This window comes from Hydractinia symbiolongicarpus, chromosome 10 (genome assembly GCF_029227915.1).
Source record: "Hydractinia symbiolongicarpus strain clone_291-10 chromosome 10, HSymV2.1, whole genome shotgun sequence".
NCBI lineage: Eukaryota > Metazoa > Cnidaria > Hydrozoa > Anthoathecata > Hydractiniidae > Hydractinia > Hydractinia symbiolongicarpus.
The window spans coordinates 7,140,900-7,164,292 of NC_079884.1; the positions used below are offsets into that span (position 1 = coordinate 7,140,900).

Below are 23,393 nucleotides of genomic sequence, written 5' to 3' on the forward strand. Positions count from 1 at the left end.
ATAATTATTCACAAAAATGTTTTATGAGTTTTGTGGCAACATGTTGATGGGGTTTCTTTTACCATCTAGGAGATGACGTCAATCTGGATTTCATCCCACAAATAAAATTACCATATGATGGCGGCTTTTGACGAGTATCATGTAAACACAAGAAAATGTGTCTTTATATTTGCTTTATTATTTCGAATTTTACTTAATAAATGTTAAATTGCTATTCTTCAGTATAATCAGGATAAGATGAACTTCTTTAAAATGAGAGGAAGTTTTAAAAAAAAGGGGAGAAGTACTGGAAATTAAAAACAGGTAAGCAAGTGTGAATGTTTAATATATTATACAATATTTATTAACAGTTTTTTTTATACATTAAATAATATTATTATAAGTAAATAAAAATATTTTTTACAATGTAAAAAATATTTAGATAAAAATATTTAGATAAAAATATTTATATTAAAATATATATATATTTTTTTCTTATTAATATTATTTTAACCATTCTAAATAATTCTGTCAGTTCTTTTATTTTTTTCTCGACTGCTTGTGTATATTTTGGAAGAGCGAAACAAATAATTATTTTCAAAATACCCACTATACGTGGGTATTCTGTCGTCACGTGACCAGACAGGGCCAGGGCCTTGTTCAGGCCTTCAAAATATAAAAGGCCTAACAAGACTTGGGGACGAGGTTGAGAAAGTATATCAGTTGATGTTTGTAATAAGATTTACTGTACATTGCACTATGCGGCAAGTTTGAGACAGTTAAAAACACGTGACCTTTGACATGTGTCGCTTCCTGAATGAAATATAAACGAAACAAGGCTTGATAAAAATCGAACAGAAAAATTTTCAGTACGTTTTACTACAAATAAATTTATTACAATATAAAATAAAACTAAAAAATGGACTCGTTCCTCATCTAAAAAATAAATAAATTTCATGAGAGAAAGTTAAAAATAGAAATAACAAAAGAGAAATATATCCAATTGTATAAAGTACCGTCTCACCTCACAAACTGATTGTTGTTTTTCAAAACAAAATCATTTGAAATATTTACTTCGTCCTGTCCTGAAAGATAAAAAGATTTGTTATTTCAAAGTATAGCTACCTAAGTATTAGAACAGCCATCGTCATGGCCATGTCTTCTAAATGAGAGACAATCTGTCAATTTGTTCATAAAATCCTTTTATAACGCGAAATTTGTACAATCGCTATGCAAAAAACAAAATAATTTTGGATTACGAAAAAAAAGTTTAACATCGTGGCATTCTTATTTTAAATGTTTTAAATATCTTTTATTTTAAATATTTTCACATCTATAATGTTTAATTCATGCTAACAATAATAACATTCAATTTCAGAAGATATAAAATAAAAAACAGTCTGGGTACGAAATTGTATTTTTACTTCTTCTTTTTTCTTATAAAATTTATTATTTTTAATTTCGTTATAATATATACTTATCTCTTACAGTATCTCCTCTCATTATTTTTACATACATAAAAATTAATGCTGTCAGAATTATTAACAGCTATAATTATTCACTATTTTTTATTAAAAATACTTTCTACTTTGGACTGTCACAATAATCTACTTGACAACCTCAACATTTTATTCTTAAGTATTTTATTCATTTTATCCAATTTGTTATAAAAAAATATTTTTGACATTCAACATTTTATTCTTAAGTTTCTTAAATTTGAATTCATTATATCCTTCAATTTGTTAATTAGTTTACTTCACTCAAATAAAAATCATCCATCCTTTTATTATTGCAAATTATTTCATTCGTTTTTTAACTTTCATTTATCATCATTATTATCAAATTAAAAGAAATAAAAAATTCATTCTTCTTTCTAATTTATTAACTTTTAATTTCTTATACCACGCACTAAAATTTAAAAAAATAAAAACATTCCATACCTAAATATTTATTTAAACATTTATTTAATCCTTATTATTTTCAAATTAAAATAAAATACAAATTTATTCTTCTTTCTAATTTATTAAATAAACTTAATAACTTACTTCGTATTCTTTTATTTTTCGTCTTATTATTTCCCGCTTTTGTTCATTCACCCATCCAGCAAAATCAAAAGCTGTTCTTCCACAATAGTCTTTGATCGCCACATCAATATTTTCATGACGTAACAAAACATCAACACATGAGATGTGACCAAACTCCGCAGCATAATGTAGTGGTGTGCGGTTGGAAACATCTACACGGTTGATGTTTGTTACATCATGTCGACATAACATATCTAATATTGTGTGACGATCATATAACGCAGCCAAATGATAACTGTTGAATGTCAATCTATCTTCCGCCCAAACATCACTGCCATATGAGATGAGTATTTCCACCATTGATGTATTGTTGGTGTGACATACTGTCCACATCAATGGTGTGTTTTTATATTCACCTCTCATGTGAATGATGTTTGGATGAATGGATAGCAATTTTTTCAGTTTCTTGATATCGTTAGATTTAATAATTTCCACGATATCTAAAAATAAAATAATAAATGAATAAAAATTATAAATTTATAAATTAATGAAACATGATAACGAAAAACTTATGACATCATTAAATACTTTTTTTTATTGTAAAACATTTTATAATGTATTAAACATAAAAAAGTAATTGTGAAAACACAGAAACAAAAAATATAGTAATAATTTATTTTTATTCAAGTTAATATTAATATGTTGACGTCATCATGTATAGGATAATTTGCATCAGGAGAAAATATTCTACTTGTATGAACCACGGAAATGTTTCAGTTAAAGTCGAGACCCTAAAATTTTTTGCCTGTTAAAATAATTTCACATGACATTTTTAATAGAAATCTCGGAAGTAAATATAGGTATTCCTACAATTACTACGATAACATAATGCGTTTTTTTAAACCAACCTAGTCTAGCACTTTCGTCCCCGGGGATTTTTTTATCTATTTCTTATGCGGGAAAAGAACAAAAAGGTAAAGATCCCTGGAGAATAGGATGGCTAGCTGTTTATTTCATGACTTATTTAGCCTTTTTCAAAACAAGGGGAAAAATGTACCAAATATTAATATTGCCTAGTGTAGCACTCTCGTCCCCAGGGATGTTTTATAGCGAAAAGGCAAAAATCTCTGATAACGAGGGTGGCTAGTATGCTTATTCCATGACTCTATTTGGCTTCTTAAGAACAAAAGAGAAACTTTACCAAATATCAATATTGCCTAGTCTAGCACTCTCGATTCCAGGGATTTTTTATCTATATGGCATGTGGGAAGACGGCGATAAATCCCTAAAACCAAGGCTGGCTAGTATGCTTATTCCATGACTTTATTTTGTTTCTTACGAACAAAGAAAAAACTTCACTAAATATTAATACTGAACTTCTACTTTTTATTTTGCACTCCTTGTGCTTACCTAACAAATGAACAAATAACGGTAGAAGGTAGAAAATAATCTCAAGCACGCAAAAAAAGTTTCTTAGTTTTTTCAGTAAAAATTGTAAAAATAAATTAAAATTACACAGCTCTTAGTAAATAATCCGTTAATTGTAAACAGACTTCTCATGAATAAAAATAATGTATAATAAAAACTAGCTGCTGCTTTTATCAAAATTAAAATTTCTCTCACCTCACACATTTTATCAACATTATTTGTTGAATGAAACATATTTGTTTTGGTTGAGTATGATATAGTGATGAAAATAGAACGACTGTACTCAATATATTCGATTTCGTCTGCACGAATATTTCAAATATGTTTCTCTGACACGCGATGGGTTAAAACTGCGCGGGTTTCTTTATAAGAACAATTTTTAAAGAACATGAGACTTAGGTATTGCAAAAATAAAATGAGAACAGCTTCAGGCTATTGGTAAAACAAAACTAACCGACTTAAATTTTACCATGAAATGACTTGTTGATTTGCTTGTAATTGTGTTTTTTCTCATGATTTCTATTAGGAAGAATTTTCAATTATGAGCAACTTAAAAAAGAGGTTATTCATTACTATATTGTAACTAACTTAAAACCTAACTTAATTATTTTTATGAACAATTTGATGTGAGTTAAATTATTCACCTCCTAATGCAGAATTTACATGCACATGCAACCGATGCAACTGGATACAGTAGCTAATTATTTTCTCCACTAATGTCCAGATTGGTATACTAGCGATAATTCTTCTATTCTTGGTCGGAACGTTTACAATGAAATGTCTTTTCGATAAGTATGATTTTAAACCGACCGCGGTTTCTTGTTTGTTTTGATTGTGCTTCAAAAAATTCGCTTCGCTGTAAAGTAGAAACAGTTCCTACTATTTAGCGGCGAAATATTTTGATGTAAACCTTTAACTAATCAGACTGCAATATTCAGTGTTTATTCTTAAAAAAAACACATTAGTTTCAAGAATTCAAAATAATTGTCTTGTTTTTAATACCCACAAGACCGCTTAAATACAGTATCTTAAATTCGCCAAACGTTTTTTGTTTCCCGTTAAAATCAAAAAAATATTTCGCTGCTAATTTGCCGCCCAATTCGGTTTGTCGGTCAAGGTAGGTCTCAAAAGGACGTTCTCCCTTTGCATACACGTGTTGAGTTGTCCGGTACTGACACGCAAAGTACAATCTTCTTTTGCGAAGTTTGCATCTGAGTTTAAAAATAAAATTTTATCTTGGATATCTATAGAAATCCCTTGTTCCAAATTTGTGTGCCATTACGTTAGATAAAAAATTATAAACAGGCTTAATTAAAGAATTTCACACCACATACCGTGTCTTTGAAATTTACGAAAAATATAAACTACACTCAGCCAGGAGACTTTTATTTAATTTTACTTAGGGTGTTTCACCCTAAATTACGCTGGGTCTCACACTATTTTTCTGGCATCATAATACTGACTGCGCTCTTTGATTGGTTAATTCTATTGTTTTTCGCTCACGTGATCAATATAGGGAAATCTTTTGTTTTGAACGCAAATGACCTCACTCACCCGAACAAATATAATTAATTTTTGTAATATTTAAGATGTTAACCACGCCAGCTTTGTGCTCATTGCTTGATTGTAATGACGGGTTTGCTGTGAGGGGGAATTGAATTTTAGGGATTTGCACTTATTTACTTTTAAATTATTAATAATCTATGCTAAGTATATGATTTGAATATATCGAGCAACCACGAGATAATAATAAAATTAATGGCAATATTTGAACAAAATTTCTTCTATAGATAATGATGAAAAAAGTATGGGTTAATATGGAAAATGTACTTTATTACTACCAAGTGAGAGGTTTCGTATCACTTTTATTGACACCCTTCTGTAACAGGCCAAGTTGAATTATCGATTTTTACGAACATTCGTACGAATTATTATGTGGGATAAGTTTTATATTTTTTTGTCATGTATTCTTGTATAACAAAGAAAAACACACTGATTGGTTTTTTTTCTTATCGCAAGATATGGTTTATACGAAGGGATGCGTGATCTAATGTTGTTGGGTTTTCTGTTATCTTAAATAGCTGCGGCTTATATGAAATGAGGGTTATATGCGGGAAATACGGTATGCATTTTTTCATACGAAACAGAATTTTATTGCTTTGTGTTGTTTAAGCTGTGTATTAGACATAAAAATATTGAAGAATAAAAAAGTGTTTACTGCGATCTGATAGCTGTTAAAAATTTAATAGAATTTACTTCAGTAAAGATAAAAAAAATAGACTTGAGTTATTAGGAAACTAGGGTTATTAAGAAAGTTGCAGCCCATTTGTATCATTTTTGCACCCAAATTGGGCTATTAACAAAGATTTATCTACTTTTATCAGAGCGTTCCAATGATGTAATCGATAACTTACATTATCGTATCTTATTTTTAAATATTTCACAAGTTCACATTCCCTGATGAGGAAATTGGGAAAACTTGAAACTAATAATTTTCTTCATCGAAAAAATAAACTTCATATATACGAAATGTCAGCAATTTATAAGAGATTTTAGAAAAATGTCAAGTTTAAGTGGTCGATCAGAGTTACTTTCAATTCTCAAAATATTTTATACCTATTATTATTATCAATTATTTGTTTAGTCATTGTCAAGGAATAATATAAATAGTATCATGTCAGAAACAAGCGAGTTTAGTTTGGTCTATGATACAACAGCAACAGCAGCGCGCCACATTTTACTGCGAAACCCACTTTTAAGAAATATATTACCAATATGCAAAGTAGCTTTATTTCAACTTGATAACACTCAGTTTTTCTTAATTAATGTCATATGACCAAAAAGCAAAACGTTGTTAAAATTTTATAAAAAAGTCAATAACGTCTAATAACCTCTTACGTTTTTGGTAAAGGTCTGTTTTAAAACCAAGACCAGATGGAAAAAATTAGCGAAAAATTTTTTCTTAAAAGGTTCTAGGACTAAACTCGTTTCAGACAATAGTGCCATTAAATTGACTTTGCGTGTCCCATGGTATAAGTACAGTAAACATAAAAGTAAACATAAATGTACTTTAAAACAAATTAAATGTTTAACAAATAATCAGAATCATTTTATTCTTTTAATATGGGTAGCGACATTAAATAAGCAATAATTATAAATTTTCATGATTTTGAACATCATTTTTTCACACTAATGTTTTTTTATATGTCTTTTAATTTTGACAAAGAGTCTCGTCATGATTTTTTTGCCTAAAAATATGCTGATAACGATAACTACTTCTCTTACCTTTAAATCTGACACCCTTAACGTTTGGAAGTCTAAAAAAAATGAGCATATTTTAATATTTCTCAAGAATGACATACTTCCCAACACATGGCTACAAAATGTTTTAAATAGGACTTGAATATAATCTTACTTGTGACGATAAGACACAATGCTGTCATCAGATACACCAAGATGATTTTTAGCAATTACACAAAACTTGCACGATTCACCAATAACCATGTAATCAACGATGTATTGATTGCAAGAAAAGTCAGTTACTAAGTTATTCCAGCTTAAACTATTACTTTCTTGTCTACTAACGGTGTACTTATCAGCGTCCTGTTGCCATCTCAATATACATGATGTACTTGACAAATATGAGCAAATTATATTGCTCACTTTTCCAGGAGGATAAAGGCTAAAATTATTAATATTGCATTTATATCATATTTTTTAACAAAACTAATGACTTTTACTTAATAAAATAAATTAAAAGATGATCAAAATTTTGTCTAATAATTTTTTATTATTTTCATGCTTAGCAGCAGGTTAACATTTTTAACATCAGAAAACTCTTACACAAACTCTTGTTTTTATTAAGTACAGAATAGGCCCTGATACATATGTCGTGATTTTTTTGCCTCTCTAGAACAAATTTCACAAAAGAAAGGAGAGAGGATTGTGAATGATCACACTCATCTCTCCTTTAAGAACTATTCAAAAGAGAATTTGTTCTCTATTGTTTAAAAATTTTACTTACTTTTTCCTAACGATCTCATGCGCATTTAGGCGTTCATCCGTTGCCTGAAAACCAACATGTTCCAAATCTTTTATCATTTTTTTGAATTTCCAATATTGTGGTTTTATGTTAAAAACTATTTTATTGTTACTTTTTATAGACTTTGTGAACGGTATTTCCGTATCTTCATCATTTGAGACTTCTACATTGTATTCAACCAAATGTTCAGTTAACAGTTTACTGATGATATGACCAGTTGATGATTTTACTGTATCCGATTGGTAGACGTTGGACGCTGAAACAAGGACCAGATTTTGTGTTGCTCTGGACATTGCTTCTAACGTCAAATGTTTTAACTTGCAATCATTGCTTTCAATTATACAGATGCATTCGGCTGCTTCAACTCCACGACTTCCCTCAATAGTAGTGAGCAGGTTATAATTTTGACTCTGCAAGGGATTTTTAACTATAATATCATCACAATTTAAAACTTTCCAGTCAGTGTACTTGTCGTAGTGAAGAAAATCAATTTTTAACAGTTTTAGTATTCTGTAGAAAATATCCTTTTGAGGGAATGTGTTATATATGAACAAACGTTTAGTGGCATGATGTAAACATACATCTTGTAAAACAAGCGCTAACATTGGTATAAACTCTTTGTCTGTTGTCGGAGTATTTGCCGGATGTATTAATAACGGTTTTGTTCCTTCGATATTATGACCGATTGAATACGCTGTATTAAATTTTAAGGAAATGTCAATTCTAACATTACCCGAAAGATCCCCATCTTGTATGGAAGCTGCAACGACATCAATATCAACCGGTGTTTCAAATACTTTTTCTTCTCCTTTTATTATCGGCGTGACATTGCTACTGGTAGTTTGTCCTTGTTCTTGTTGTTGTTGTGGTGGTGGTGGTTGCTGCAGCTGCTGCTGTTGTTGTCGCCGTTGTTCTTGTGGTTGTTTCAGTTGTTGCCAAAATTTGGAAAAGAGATTCGTTTTTTTTTCGATTTTTGTTTTGGTGGATATTGCATCTTTTGATTTCTGATCGGGAAGCTTCATTGTTACCTTGTCTTGTTCTACTTTATTTTCGAAAGCCTTTAAAAACTGAAAGATTATCCGGGTTGTTCTCATTGCTCTGTTAAGTTTTAATACTTCCATTCCTGTTTCTTCATACTTGTACTTGTCATGTATTGTGACTTTTTGGTGTGAAATTAATGTTCTATGTTTCTCAATGGATTGTGGGAAAAAAATGATGAAGGAGTTATTTAATTTGTCTTCAGTCTCCAGATAGTGTTTAAGCAAAGATGATTCTTCCTTATTCAATAACTCTCCATTTAATTCATCAATTATTAGATGCAGGTTTTGGTCAACATGTTTCTTAACCAATGACTCTATTAACTGGTACGGTGTTGGCACTTCATTCATTTTCATATCCTGAGCTAACTCGACATTATCCTTTACAACAACTTCGACAGCGGCTTTGAAATTAAATCTTTTAGTATGATTGACAATATCCCGTTTCAGCAATGTGTTGCCGTCCCAAACTACGTAGTATATGATCGATCTATTCTCAGAGCGCTCGTAAGCAATTTCCAAATGTGCTAAAGCTAGCACTGTCTTACCACTGCCTAAAGGACCGATTATAATTTTTTTTAAAGAGTTGTTGTATAAATGACGGAGTTGCTGTGGAGAAAGTATTAACGAGCTTATTTGTTCGTGGACGTTTTTACTGAGTGAAGGAACAGAATAGAGTGCTTTTCTTGTAGCCATAAAACACATGACTTTACCGACTATGTTGATATACCGTTCCTTGTTATCCTGAACTTTTTTTTGTGCTTGTGAGCTTTGCAAAATATTTGAAAAGAACTTCATCATATTTCTATCCTCAGCCAAAGTTTTCTTGGAGAGTAGGTTGCAGTCTACACAAAGGTGGATATTTTCGATATCTTCGAAATGTGGTGCAGCTACAACATTAACCATTTTCAGGTGACCATTTTTAAGATATTTTTTAGTGATGATAGATAGCTCCTTCAAGTCTTCTTCGCCCGCTTTGACTTCATCTTGTATTCTAACTGCGTCGGTTGTTTCTGTGTATCTAATGTTGACGATATAATTTGGCAACACAAGTAGAATTCTTTTGTTATCAGTAATTGTGCTTTCCAAACTCAAAGAAAATTCTTTATCCAGTTTTAGAAATCGAATATGTTCCTTCGTGTTATAATGCGTAAATATTGTAAACAAATGTTGTAATTCGATTATAACATCCGTTATCTTTTGTGCGAATAAGGAATGTGTGACGTTTTGCATTGGAGGTGGAAATTGGAGTGGTTCTTCCATGCATTTACCATTGACGGTGAAATAACGCTGGATGTAATCTCTTTCAAATGCTTCGTACTCCTTAGGTTCCATTGTTTGCAGGCTACCACCACATATAAATTCAATATCTGCTTCTTCTCTTTCTGCTCCTACAATGCATTTTATCTGTTCAGATATTCTTCTACTGTTGTGCGTTGTTACATCAAAATGGCTGGTTTCACACATATGCGCTTGGACCAATTTAATATCTAATTAAAAAAGTTATTTTAGTTTGCAACATTTCTACACAACCAATTTTAATCCAAAGTAGTGTACAAAACAACGCGCTAGAGTCGTCAAAGTTTTGGTGTAGAATACAAAACGTTATTTTTTAAGAATCTTTGCAATAATTTTTATATATTTTTGCGTTCGCATAGCCAAAGTAAAACTTTTGTCGAGGTAAGTGGCTTGCATCGTTAAAATGATTGCTATTCTAACAAAATCTTGACAATGTTTTTCATGGTTCGAATAATATTTTAAATAAACCCTTACATTTGCTTGTAAATATAGCTTTCCAAACTTGTTTTACTTGTGCTCTGCCCTTGTGCACATCCACATTAGTTAGTAATGTATTTTTTGTGTTCTATTTTTATTTTCATTGTTTCAACTCCTTATTTATTTTTTTCGAAGAAAAATAGCGCCTTGAACTTTTTCTGGATAGAATACGTCATCTAAATTTACTCACCTTCAATTGAAATCAAATGAGTTTTACTTTCACTGTCAACTAACGTAATGGATAACCCATTGATAGATTCAGCATTGATAGATTTGTGATTGTAAATAAGCAGTAATAGTTTTCCTTCTTTTTCTTCTACAAAATAATCGTCGCCGAAATTAAGTTCTTTTGATTGTCTTGTAAAATTTTTAGTAATAATAGTTTGTATACTTTGTGCAGACCAGTTGAAGCAGTCATCATCAAATTTTATTACAAAATCTCCATGAAAATTTTTTAGTAGCATATAACTAAAATAAAGATTAAATTATAAATTAGAATAGAACCGTAATTTTTTTCTAAGTCAGTAGTGTTTAAATGACAAGTTTTTGAACGATACGATGACAACAAAGGACTTTACTGTTCCCATTCCGTCTTTCAATCTTTCATAATCATTGTGAATGTTCCTAACTGCGTTTTGAGTTTTCTTACATCAACTTGAATATATATAAGTCCATTCTTTAAGTTATATAGATTTTACTTATTGTTGTCTTTGTTTTTATTTACTTTACATTTTTGTATTTCAATCGCTGCTGTCATAATTTCAATCTCCTGGACTCTTATTGCTGATGACTCTACTAATTTTACACGCTGGGCATTGAAATCATTACACAAAAGTTATTTAGTTACACAAATATAAAGTGGTATTTAATTGAATGATAATTATGTTGATTTGACAGAATCAATTTAATGATGGAACAACATAGAAAAAGAATTACACACCTGGGTTGTTCTTTTATAGTTTCTGTCAACTGAGAACTCTTCTGATCACATGATGATGAAGAAATAGTTTGCTTTACTATTTCCACTTCGGCTGCAAATCGATTATAATTATCTTTATTCTCTTTAATACCATCTTCGTTTTGCTGAATACTGTCTTTATTTGCTTTGATGTCATCTTGATTTTGTTTAATACCATCTTCGTTTTGATGAATATTGTCTTTATTTGCTTTGATGCCATCTTGATTTTGTGTAATACCATCTTCGTTTTGCTGAATACTGTCTTTATTTGCTTTGATGTCATCTTGATTTTGTGTAATACCATCTTCGTTTTGCAGAATATTATCTTTATTTGCTTTGATGTCATCTTGATTTTGTTTAATACCATCTTCGTTTTGCTGAATATTGTCTTTATTTGCTTTGATGTCATCTTGATTTTGTTTAATACCATCTTCGTTTTGCTGAATATTATCTTTATTTGCTTTGATGTCACCTTGATTTTGCTTAATACCATCTTCGTTTTGCTGAATATTAACTTTATTTGCTTTGATGTCATCTTGATTTTGTGTAATACCATCTTCGTTTTGCTGAATATTATCTTTATTTGCTTTGATGTCATCTTGATTTTGTGTAATACCAACTTCGTTTTGCTGAATACTGTCTTTATTTGCTTTGATGTCATCTTGATTTTGTGTAATACCATCTTCGTTTTGCAGAATATTATCTTTATTTGCTTTGATGTCATCTTGATTTTGTGTAATACCATCTTCGTTTTGATGAATATTGTCTTTATTTGCTTTAATGTCATCTTGATTTTGTTTAATACCATCTTCGTTTTGCAGAATATTATCTTTATTTGCTTTGATGTCACCTTGATTTTGTTTAATATCATCTTCGTTTTGGTGAATATTATCTTTATTTGCTTTGATGTCATCTTGATTTTGTGTAATACCATCTTCGTTTTGCTGAATATTATCTTTATTTGCTTTGATGTCATCTTGATTTTGTGTAATACCATCTTCGTTTTGCTGAATACTGTCTTTATTTGCTTTGATGTCATCTTGATTTTGTGTAATACCATCTTCGTTTTGCAGAATATTATCTTTATTTGCTTTGATGTCATCTTGATTTTGTGTAATACCATCTTCGTTTTGCAGAATATTATCTTTATTTGCTTTGATGTCATCTTGATTTTGTGTAATACCATCTTCGTTTTGATGAATATTGTCTTTATTTGCTTTGATGTCACCTTGATTTTGTTTAATACCATCTTCGTTTTGCTGAATATTGTCTTTATTTGCTTTAATGTCATCTTGATTTTGTTTAATACCATCTTCGTTTTGCTGAATATTATCTTTATTTGCTTTGATGTCATCTTGATTTTGTTTAATACCATCTTCGTTTTGCTGAATATTATCTTTATTTGCTTTGATGTCACCTTGATTTTGTGTAATACCATCTTCGTTTTGCTGAATATTATCTTTATTTGTTTTGATGTCATCTTGATTTTGTTTAATACCATCTTTGTTTTGCTGAATATTATCTTTATTTGCTTTGATGTCACCTTGATTTTGTTTAATACCATCTTCGTTTTGCTGAATATTATCTTTATTTGCTTTGATGTCATCTTGATTTTGTGTAATACCACCTTTGTTTTTCTGAATATTGTCTTTATTTGCTTTGATGTCATCTTGATTTTGTGTAATACCATCTTCGTTTCGCTGAATACTGTCTTTATTTGCTTTGATGTCATCTTGATTTTGTTTAATACCATCTTCGTTTTGCTGAATACTGTCTTTATTTGCTTTGATGTCATCTTGATTTTGTTTAATACCATCTTCGTTTTGATGAATATTGTCTTTATTTGCTTTGATGTCATCTTGATTTTGTTTAATACCATCTTCGTTTTGCTGAATATTATCTTTATTTGCTTTGATGTCATCTTGATTTTGTGTAATACCATCTTCGTTTTGATGAATATTGTCTTTATTTGCTTTGATGTCACCTTGATTTTGTTTAATACCATCTTCGTTTTGCTGAATATTATCTTTATTTGCTTTGATGTCATCTTGATTTTGTTTAATACCATCTTCGTTTTGCTGAATATTATCTTTATTTGCTTTGATGTCATCTTGATTTTGTTTAATACCATCTTCGTTTTGCTGAATATTGTCTTTATTTGCTTTGATGTCATCTTGATTTTGTTTAATACCATCTTCGTTTTGCTGAATATTATCTTTATTTGCTTTGATGTCATCTTGATTTTGTGTAATACCACCTTTGTTTTTCTGAATATTGTCTTTATTTGCTTTGATGTCATCTTGATTTTGTGTAATACCATCTTCGTTTCGCTGAATACTGTCTTTATTTGCTTTGATGTCATCTTGATTTTGTTTAATACCATCTTCGTTTTGCTGAATACTGTCTTTATTTGCTTTGATGTCATCTTGATTTTGTGTAATACCATCTTCGTTTTGCAGAATATTATCTTTATTTGCTTTGATGTCATCTTGATTTTGTGTAATACCATCTTCGTTTTGCAGAATATTATCTTTATTTGCTTTGATGTCATCTTGATTTTGTGTAATACCATCTTCGTTTTGATGAATATTGTCTTTATTTGCTTTGATGTCACCTTGATTTTGTTTAATACCATCTTCGTTTTGCTGAATATTGTCTTTATTTGCTTTGATGTCATCTTGATTTTGTTTAATACCATCTTCGTTTTGCTGAATATTATCTTTATTTGCTTTGATGTCATCTTGATTTTGTGTAATACCATCTTCGTTTTGCTGAATATCATCTTTATTTGCTTTGATGTCATCTTGATTTTGTTTTATATTGTCTTGGTTTTTGTTAACATTGAAATTTAAAATTTCAGTAACTGCTTTCATAATTTCAATCTTAAATAAGTCCAAGTCTTTTAAACAACCAGACTTCAAATCTCTAATTTTCGTTATGTCATATCCGAGTCTTTTTAATATACCTTCTATGGCGTTCCATAACCGATTATATTGTGCTGAAGTTATTGCTCTTCCATGCATAACAATATTCCGCTCATTTCTGATTCGAATGATCTCCGCACCGACACTGAAATCGTTCGGTTGCGGTTTTCTGGTCCTCCACCCACCGATTGGTGCTTGTATACCGTGACAACAATTAATTAGAACGTCACATAAAATAGTGATGTCAAACAATCCCGAATCTGTTTCCTTATCTTGTGGAAAAACGATTTCCAGCTGATCTCTTTTCAGATGGTTTAAATCTTTCGTATATTTTTTTAATGACAGATATAATTGTTTCTTATCCCTTGGCATATTACCACGGGCTGGGTCATGTAAAATTTCACGTAAGTGGTCACAACATTCGTTGAGAAGCGTGACCAATTTAATTTGATATTCATTGTTTGCGATCAATGCGTGGTGAGAAGATCCTGTTGGAGGTACTGCCGTTGCCATGACTATAATATATATAAGATAATTTCAATTTCAAATCAAGAAGTATCAATAGAAGTTATAATTTTGATACTGGTTATCAACAAAATTTCTACAAGTTCATGGAAACTCGACTGTCGCAACAAAGTCGATAGAGCTACATTGCATTTGTTATTTTATGTCCTGTAGTAACAGTACATCAATTATTTAAAACAACAAGAGAAAGGGAGATCATATAAAACGAACACTTTACACCTTAAAACTTCACAAGTTTAATTTTTAAGATATATTTCCATTGGATCTGTATAACTGAACTATGATTTGTTTGAAAAAACGGACTTCGAGCTCCAGATTCGAAGTCCGTTTTTTGTGTTTTGCTCCACTCTCCCTCCTTTTTACTTCTTCATACAGAATAAAAACTGTCTCGCCTTTTTGTTAGCATCCATTTGTCACCGCAGCCTTTTTACGCAACTTTATCAGTCAGTAAAACAGCCCAAGGCAGTTGCAAAATGTACATAAACTTAAATTCCAACATAGTGCGAGTACTATGATTACCGTAATGTCATTTGATAAAAAAAACACAAGTTTTTTTTATTTATTGACTCTCGCCATCTATTTAAGTATATCATAATACGGTACAATAATACTATTTAAGAGTTATTATACTGTTTGCATTTCGTGTTTCCGCAACACGACTTTTTTTCTCGCGCGCAAACAGACAGATAGAATACGGCTTTTATTAAAGAGATCAAAGAATGTTGACATAAATGTCTGTGGTCTGGTGAGTACTCTTTACAGATGGCGCATGTGATCAAAATAAATCTTCGCAAGTAAACCATACATAAATATTTGTGTTAAAAAAAACTTATGGACAGTTAACCTGAAATAGCTGACTGGTAAATGATAAAAAATGATCATAAAGCAAAATATATTCAAAACTAGCCTTATTTAAACAGAAGTTCCGCAAAAACTTTCCGAAAGGTTTTTACGCATAATAATGATGCATTTAAGTTCTTAACCTGGCATTTAATGCTTGTTCAGTAATGGTTTATCCCGTTTCGACGCAGAGGTGGTAATTTATTTAACCCCGAGTTTTGACGCAGGGTCTGCTGGCTTGTATGTGATATAAAAATTGGTAATTTTCTTGCTAAGACAAACTGGAATTGGTGTATTAATATAATAGACGAATCTGTTAAACACGTGGGTGAATCGACTTTTTTACTTTTTTAATGTGTTGCTTCTTATCATAAAACGGTTTGTTAATTTTAGTATCATAATATAGATGATAAAAAGACTTAAACAGAATAGGCAACACCAACGACTTAATTCAACGTGAATATGTCCCAACATAAATTTGTAACAAATCATTTACATTCATTGTAGTTACACAACCCGCAATTGAGATTAAATTGGCAGACAATGAAATTCCTAGCAAGTGAAATGACTTTAATTTTGTCACGTGATTTGTTCTACCCAATCAAGAATGTAAATGGATGTTTTTAGGGGGATGTTTTATGTAGTCGCTTTTGTAGAAGAAATATTTTTACATACAAAAAATAACACGCAATTATATCTAATTACAGATAAGGTCCTTCTACATACACATAATTACAAACATATATTTTATGGAATATATGGGTTTATCCACGGGCTACCGACTAATTTATATTATTAATACCCGTCTACATGTGTCTGTAACGCAAAATAGTACCGTAAGTAGCAAGACGCACGCAAAGCGGTGTAAAAAGAACAAAAAAAAACCGTGGATTTTCTAACGGGTCATGGACTAGTTTTTAATAGTCTCTTCCACGAAGAGGTTTTCGGTAAACAATAAAAGTGATGTCAGAAAAATACAAGATGCCCTGGGGACGAGGTTTTGTCTGGTCAGGAGGTTTTATATTTAATGTTTTTTATTATAAGTAGCTTAAAAAAAAGAAGTTATTTTTTCTTCTTAAAGCTCGTGCCCAGGGATTTTTTCTTCCACCGGCGCTGCATTTTTTGGCATCAGATATACAAAGAGACAACATATCCTGGCAGGGCCCGCGGCGACGGGCGGGCCACCCGGGCCGTGGCCCGACCAATTTCTTGCAAAGTAATAATTTTTTTTAGCTAGAACATTCTGATTTGAGAGTTCTTGTTCCAAATAAAATAGCATTACATTAACGGTCTTTCTGTATAATTGACGTAATTGTCAGCGCCATCAAAGAGAGGTTTGAGCAACCTGCCTTCAAAGTATTTACAGAAGTGGAACAACTGTTGTTGAAGTTAATAAGTAAAACGCCAGCCGAAGAAGAAATGAAGACCGTTAATGCAAGTTTCTGTGATGACTTTGACGATCAATCGTTGTTGTGTGAATTGGAGTTGCTACCAACTATCTTTCGTGAATCCAGTCCTGTCAACTTCAGGGATGTTGTAGATGTTGTACAGTCGTTATCAACCGAAAAACGAAAATTGATAAAAAATGTCGTCATCATCATACGATTGGTTTTAACAATGGGAGCTACATCCGCTACTCCGGAACGATTATTTTCTACGATGAGACGGTTGAAAACCTGGATACGTTCTAGCATGAATCAGAAAAGGTTCAACGATTTGTCATTGTTGAACGTACACAAGGAAATCTTAGATACGATTTCTTTAATAGATATTGCCAATGAGTTTGGAAGGGCTCATCCATCTAGGCAAAATGTTTTTAGTATTTTTACAGAAAGCGATTTGTAACGTTTTTATTACTTTTTATGAAAAATGTAAAATAGATTTTTATTGATATTCTGTGAGAAAAAATAATTATTCCTCTGCAAAGAGTTTATTTTGACATACATTTCTGCTGTAGCTTATAGCTAAAGATGCTTGTTTTAGCCAATCTGAAGGGTCTTTATAGTAAAAATTTTCTCGGCCCGTCGGCGCCAACCAAGGTGCCGCCTCCTTAGTCACTATATTATGTGGCCCGACCACTTTACAAATCGCGCCGCGGGCGCTGCCTGGGATTGAAGTTGAGGAACCTATCTGCGCAAGAAATTGCGGTTCGAAGTCCAACTAACTTAACTTACATAAAGGCTGAAATGCACGATTGTATTTTAATGTCTTTTATTTATTTCCATTTTAACATTTCACGTCAATAAATTAATACACGTCTATTTTTATTTAATTACCCTCATTCTCCAATCACTATCACTTTCCTGTACCTGACCACATGATATGTTCAAAGTTCATATCGCTCTACTTACGTAAGCAACACAATCCATAATGGCTGTAATTAGAACCCACTCCTCCATATTATCACAACACCTTCATTCCCAACTTTATATTAGACACCCCTAAAGTTTCACACTGCGATACACGCCCGAGCGTTTTTAAAGCATTGTAGTATATGTATGGAATTCCTTTATATTAGTACTAAAAATATTAGTACTAAAAACGTCAACGAAGGAGAGTTTTTGTTACAAAACTGTATTTTGGAATGCAAATATTTTCAAGTATTTATTTATTTAATTACACACATCTTGTCAAGAGAAGAACATGAGTCATCATTTTTTACTTTTTTACACTCTCTTGCCAAGTTCTATACTTCACCAAAGTTTTTGTCATCAACTCCACTTTTATTGCACATTTAAAGTTACAACATTACCAATTTCTAATTTTTTTTGCAATCTATATTTTTAGTAGCCATCGCCGTCAACCTCGTTCAAGGGCCTCTAATTGCTGTCCCTGACTGTGAGAAGAAGAAATATTGTCGGATGAGGTTGATTTTACTCAATTAGCATTTATTTTATATGAAACATGTTTATAGGAAACTCACATGTGAGTCTCTGTATTAAGAAAATTAAGAACATTTGCTACTAGATCGCTGTGATTAATTTTAAAATAAAAGGTTAAGAAAAACCTGAGTCAGACTGACAATTCTTACATCAACATTCTATCTGTTTTATAGATGACAAAAATGCAAGTGAACAAACTTAATGCAAGAAAGCAAAATAAAAAGACAAGGAAATAAGGAAACAAAAAAAAACACAACATGAAAAACAGACAACAGCAGTATAAAATCGAAAATATCACTTCAATAATATTTCAAAAAAAAAATTACTAAAAAAGATAAAGAAGTGACTAAACTCACCAGTGTAACAGATTTCTTTTATATATATATGTAATTATATGTCCTGTCCTGATATTCTTTCAACGTTAAATGCTGTTCGGCTGAAAAAAACAAAGAAGAAACTTTGAAGAAACAAGGAGACTTAACATCGAAATTATCAGTCAATAAGATTTTATCAAAATAGCTGGAGAACAACTGACTAAACTCACCCGTGAAACAGATTTTATATATAAATATTTGTATATAAATATATATTTATCTTTTTTTAAAAAATGTGCTGACGTTAAAAGTTGTTGAACTTTCTTCGCTGAAATCTAAAAGTGTATGACAAACCAACCCTAAACTATATTATGTTGTCTTATTGGTAATCGTCATGCAACATTGATTACATATATAATTATTCTTTTGTTCAACATAAAACAAATTATTTATATAGTCATGGTGTAATATAAAAAGTATTGTAATAATAATAACCAATCATATTTCTTTTCGTGTTTACGTAAGCGTATTTTCTCTCTCTAAACGACGTAAATCTAATCACATGACTACTAAGTTGCTTAGAACTTTCACAAGAAATTCTTTCTCATGCTACTCTTTAACTAGAACACAACAGACTTTAACTGCGTCCTACAGGACTGAACTATGATCTGAGCGACGCGTCTGTTTACGTGAATGTCTCGGGGCGAGAAACACGGCCAAAGGTGTTTGTGTGCCCGTGAACAGGAAAATATACCAGCAGGTAGCAGTCACTGATGCTTACTGCCCTTGTTCTGTTAATAATACATGGGAGTAGCTCATTTTGACCCAGTTGTAAATAAAAGAAGTGCTGCAATGAACAGTTCTGGTAAGTTAATAAATAAGGTAGCATTTGCTTATTTGTATAAAATCTCGCTAGTATTAGTAGAGAACGATCTCGTATGTCGTTTGCAAGTAGCAAAAGAAAACGATGTAGTAATGTTACGCACACATTTGGCAGTCAAGTATGTCCGATGGGTGTTATGGGACTATACTCGTCTATGTGTACAAGTGAAAACATGACTAAAAGTAATTGATTGTAGCATATGTTGTCATTATATAGTAGACATTAATCACTGAGCATGGCAGTAAACATAGATGTGTCAAAGCAGTAGGTTAGAGTAAAAGCAATACCAAGATTCTTTTCAGGAATATATAGACTGCGGGTAGGTGACGCCGGTTTTTACCTCAAAGGTGCACTTAAATACCGTTCTATTGACTAAACAAGGGCTTAATTTCTTTTTTGCGAGGTTAGTAAAATATTCGCAAAAAAGGATGTACGATGGAAGTGCTTTTTCATTTTCTTGAAGAGAAAAAACGGAGATAGTCGTGTTACTATTCTTCTCCGTTTGTTTATTAATTTTCCAAATTTAGAGTTTTAAACTCCAGCTAAACAATAACAAACAAGCATCAATTCCGTTATGTTTATACCTTTTTCCAATTGTTGTTTCAAAACTTATTTTTTCATTATATATATTTATTTTTGCTTAATTGATTGCTAAAGCAACAAACTTTGTGGATTGTATTCACAAGAAAAGGAACAAAAGTGGTTGCTATGTTGATATTGAAAACAAAATTAGATACATACAAATAAATAATTTTGTTGATGTCTATGTTAGAGTGCTATGGTTAGAGATAGTCAAACTGTTATTACAACTCCACAAAAAGGATTAACGAAAATTATGAAACCGGAGATTTAGTACTACGAATTAAAATATTCTTGTGTTCACGGTGGAAGAAAACTCAAAGGAAGAGGTTCTTGACAACGAGCTGTTCAGTATATGTTTTGTTTATATTAATTACCAACCTCGTTTCCAGACCTTTTTTATAACTTTGTTCTACTAACTGAACTTTTATATTTTTTTTAATACTATAAAGCAAGACTGCAAGTTTTCACTTCCTTAGCGAGTAGATGAATCTGGACAATTTTAAGAAGTCATAGAAATTCACGCATAATCACGAATTAAATGGGGTGGGCAATTCTCATCTACCTAACGATAATCAATAGTCATAGTTTCATTAAATATATAAAAAGATAAGAATCTTAGTATAAATTATTGTTTGCATTTTTTTTTTATTACTTATGGAAGCTCTACAGGCTTACTTAATCAGAAGAAACTAAATGACAGTAAGAAAATGGATCTTGGAGTATAATTATCATGATGTATTTCAATATCATTTTTTAGATAACAAATCAAAGTTGGACGTGCGCTGTTTTGAAATTTGCCCTGTCGTTTGTCCCAGGATTTATGAAGATTAATTCAACAGTTGAAGGGTGGAAATAAATCCGACAAAATAGGCATCTATGTCATGTGTTAAGTAAGCTAAGATGTTTTCCCGCCACATTCCAGTTAATTTAACTTTACTTTTCTACCAACTTCGTCCTTAAGGGGTTTTGCTTGTTTGATATCCACACCGTTAAGTAAGCGCTAGCGGCTATGACATAGGCAACAGACCCTAGGGACGAGAATTCTTTTCTACATTTTGAGAATCAGTTTAAAATAAAACTTTGCTTTCAATTTGGTACATGGAAAAAACAGTGAAATATCGATCCTGTTTTCAAACTAATCTTAGACTTAACAAGAATGCGTCACGAGAAAAAGATGAGAATTCCTACATTCATAGCAGGAGCAAATTAATTGGCAGTTCGCTTACACTTCTTTTTTTTGGGAGGGATGTACTTTATTTTATACTATTTCAGCCTTCAATGTCTTGTTGTGTTCTTCAGAAAAAATTGCAAAATCCATTTTCATAATTTAATGCCAGTTGCGAAATTCATTTTCAAAGTTATTGTTAGTTCTATACTACGTTATTTTGTTTTTATTATCTATGAAGAAATTCTGACTAAGAATTTCCTTAACATGTTCTTTATTTTTGACACAATCTTCATCTCAAAGTGTTTTAATACAACCTTCTCATTAAAATATTATCTTTTTTTGTTTATGAAAAGCAAAACAAATATTCCGTGAAGCGTGTATTTTGTGTATAACTTTTAGTTTTATAAACAACCCAAAAACTTTGCTGATCCTAAACTGTTCCTCACTTGTTTCTTCTTGACTATCTATCTACAAACGAAAGACGGCAGACCATTTGGAACCATGCCACAAGTCAGTCCGACCTTCATCTCACAGAGAATACTGCGAGAAGAGTGCGCACCCATGCCAGTTAAATAAAACCAGAACATGGGAGAGGTTAGGTGCTGCGAAATTAACTTTTTAGACGAATGTTCCTATAAACAATTATCATACCGACGAGTGTGCTTGGGATTTTTGTTTTATATAATATTTTTAACTCTTTTTACTTTCGTCTACCTGACCACATGATATGTTTAAAGTTCATATCGCCTTACTTACGTAAAAGCCCATAATGGCTGTAATTAAATATGTTTTGTTTTTAGTTTCGTGTATTAGACCACGATATTGTCTATGCGTAAAATCATCTAGCGTAAACACACTCCATCGTATAATTCAAAAATAATTTTTATCTTTTTTAGTACACACCTATTTTGTATTTATCTGTCAGAAAACTTACCTTATTGTTTTCATTGAACGCTCGCTTCTATTATTTAGGCTTCTTTACGATTGAATCCAAGTCCCCAATCTCTGTAATTAAAAAAAACAATCTATCACTATTACTTTTTTTCGGTTACCCTGACAACTTATCGCTATCACTTTCGTCTACTTGACCATATAATGACGTATATTCATTATACGCATTGTGATCAAATGTTTATTTGATCACAATGACACCAGCCATTTAAACATTTACGGTTTCAAGCTTTTTTAATTCTCTGATACATGGGATAAAAAATAATATTAAATAGTATACGTTAATGATATAATACACATTTTCAATTTTCAATAGAAGTACGTGCTCTTTCTTCGTATATGCTAAGAAAGGAGAAGTTTGGAATGCAAACATGATCAAGTGTTTATTTATTTAGTTACACATCTTGTCAATAACCATTGTCATAAGATGACAATGAGTTATCATTTTTTAATTTTTCAGACTATCTTACACAACGTTTTTGTCATCAACTAATTTTTTTTGGAACGTATGTGAAAATACTGTACCAGTGTTTTAACTCTGCTCCCCTCCATAACTTTTAATATGCTTTTCCAAGCGCGACTAAACTTGATACAAAATGGATGCAGTGGTACCTGCTTAAAATTTAATTCCTTCAATTTTTAATGATAGGCAAACTCGTTATTTAAAATGTTTTTTCTTTTTTAATTTTCGAAGAAAATCCGAAAAAATCGGGAAGTCGGGTTAATAAATGCAAAACAAAATTATTCCCCTTGACGAAATATAGTTGTGTTAAGAGTTTAATGTTGTTAAGATAAGAATTTCTTTTAAATATAAGGGGTATTTTTGAGTAATAGTCAATACATACCACTCTGAGAGGGTTAAAAAGGATTTTTGGTACTCTGTTTTTGCTAAGCAATAAATAGGGCGACTTTTTGTTTGAAATATATCTATTCAAGTGTTTATTTGTTTAATTGCACACAGCTTATCATAAGATGGCATGAGTCAGTTCTTGTACTTTCTGTATCGATTCCTCTTATCAAAATCTATACTTGACCGAACTTTCGCTATTTTATTGAAACTTGCCATTTCATTTTCCAATA

The 23,393-nt window shown here is 31.2% G+C and overlaps 1 protein-coding gene and 1 long non-coding RNA gene across 6 annotated transcripts; one reads left to right on the top strand and one right to left on the bottom strand.

Moving 5' to 3' along the window:
* Nucleotides 1-312: 312 nt before the first annotated feature.
* On the bottom strand, nt 313-22,558 carry LOC130612446 (cytadherence high molecular weight protein 2-like). 5 transcript variants are annotated; one of them, XM_057433761.1, is made up of 11 exons: nt 18,960-19,321; nt 18,772-18,851; nt 13,229-14,683; nt 11,227-13,165; nt 10,477-10,754; nt 7,456-10,000; nt 6,847-7,113; nt 6,717-6,748; nt 2,025-2,503; nt 1,004-1,064; nt 313-915 (listed from the first exon to the last, which is right to left on the bottom strand). In XM_057433761.1, the coding sequence occupies exons 3-10, from the start codon at nt 14,679-14,681 to the stop codon at nt 1,050-1,052; spliced, it is 7,008 nt and encodes a 2,335-aa protein (XP_057289744.1). In that variant the 5' UTR covers nt 14,682-14,683; nt 18,772-18,851; nt 18,960-19,321; the 3' UTR covers nt 313-915; nt 1,004-1,049. The 5 variants fall into 5 exon arrangements, with proteins under 5 accessions (XP_057289744.1, XP_057289745.1, XP_057289746.1 ...); XM_057433762.1 differs by having other exon boundaries at nt 11,227-13,480; nt 13,859-14,683; nt 18,960-19,315; XM_057433763.1 differs by having other exon boundaries at nt 11,227-11,716; nt 12,473-14,683; nt 18,960-19,307.
* LOC130612456 (uncharacterized) lies at nt 19,347-22,299 on the top strand. Its single transcript, XR_008975463.1, has 3 exons — nt 19,347-20,737; nt 20,952-21,956; nt 22,163-22,299. It is a non-coding gene; the product is annotated as an uncharacterized LOC130612456 (long non-coding RNA).
* Nucleotides 22,559-23,393: the final 835 nt, after the last annotated feature.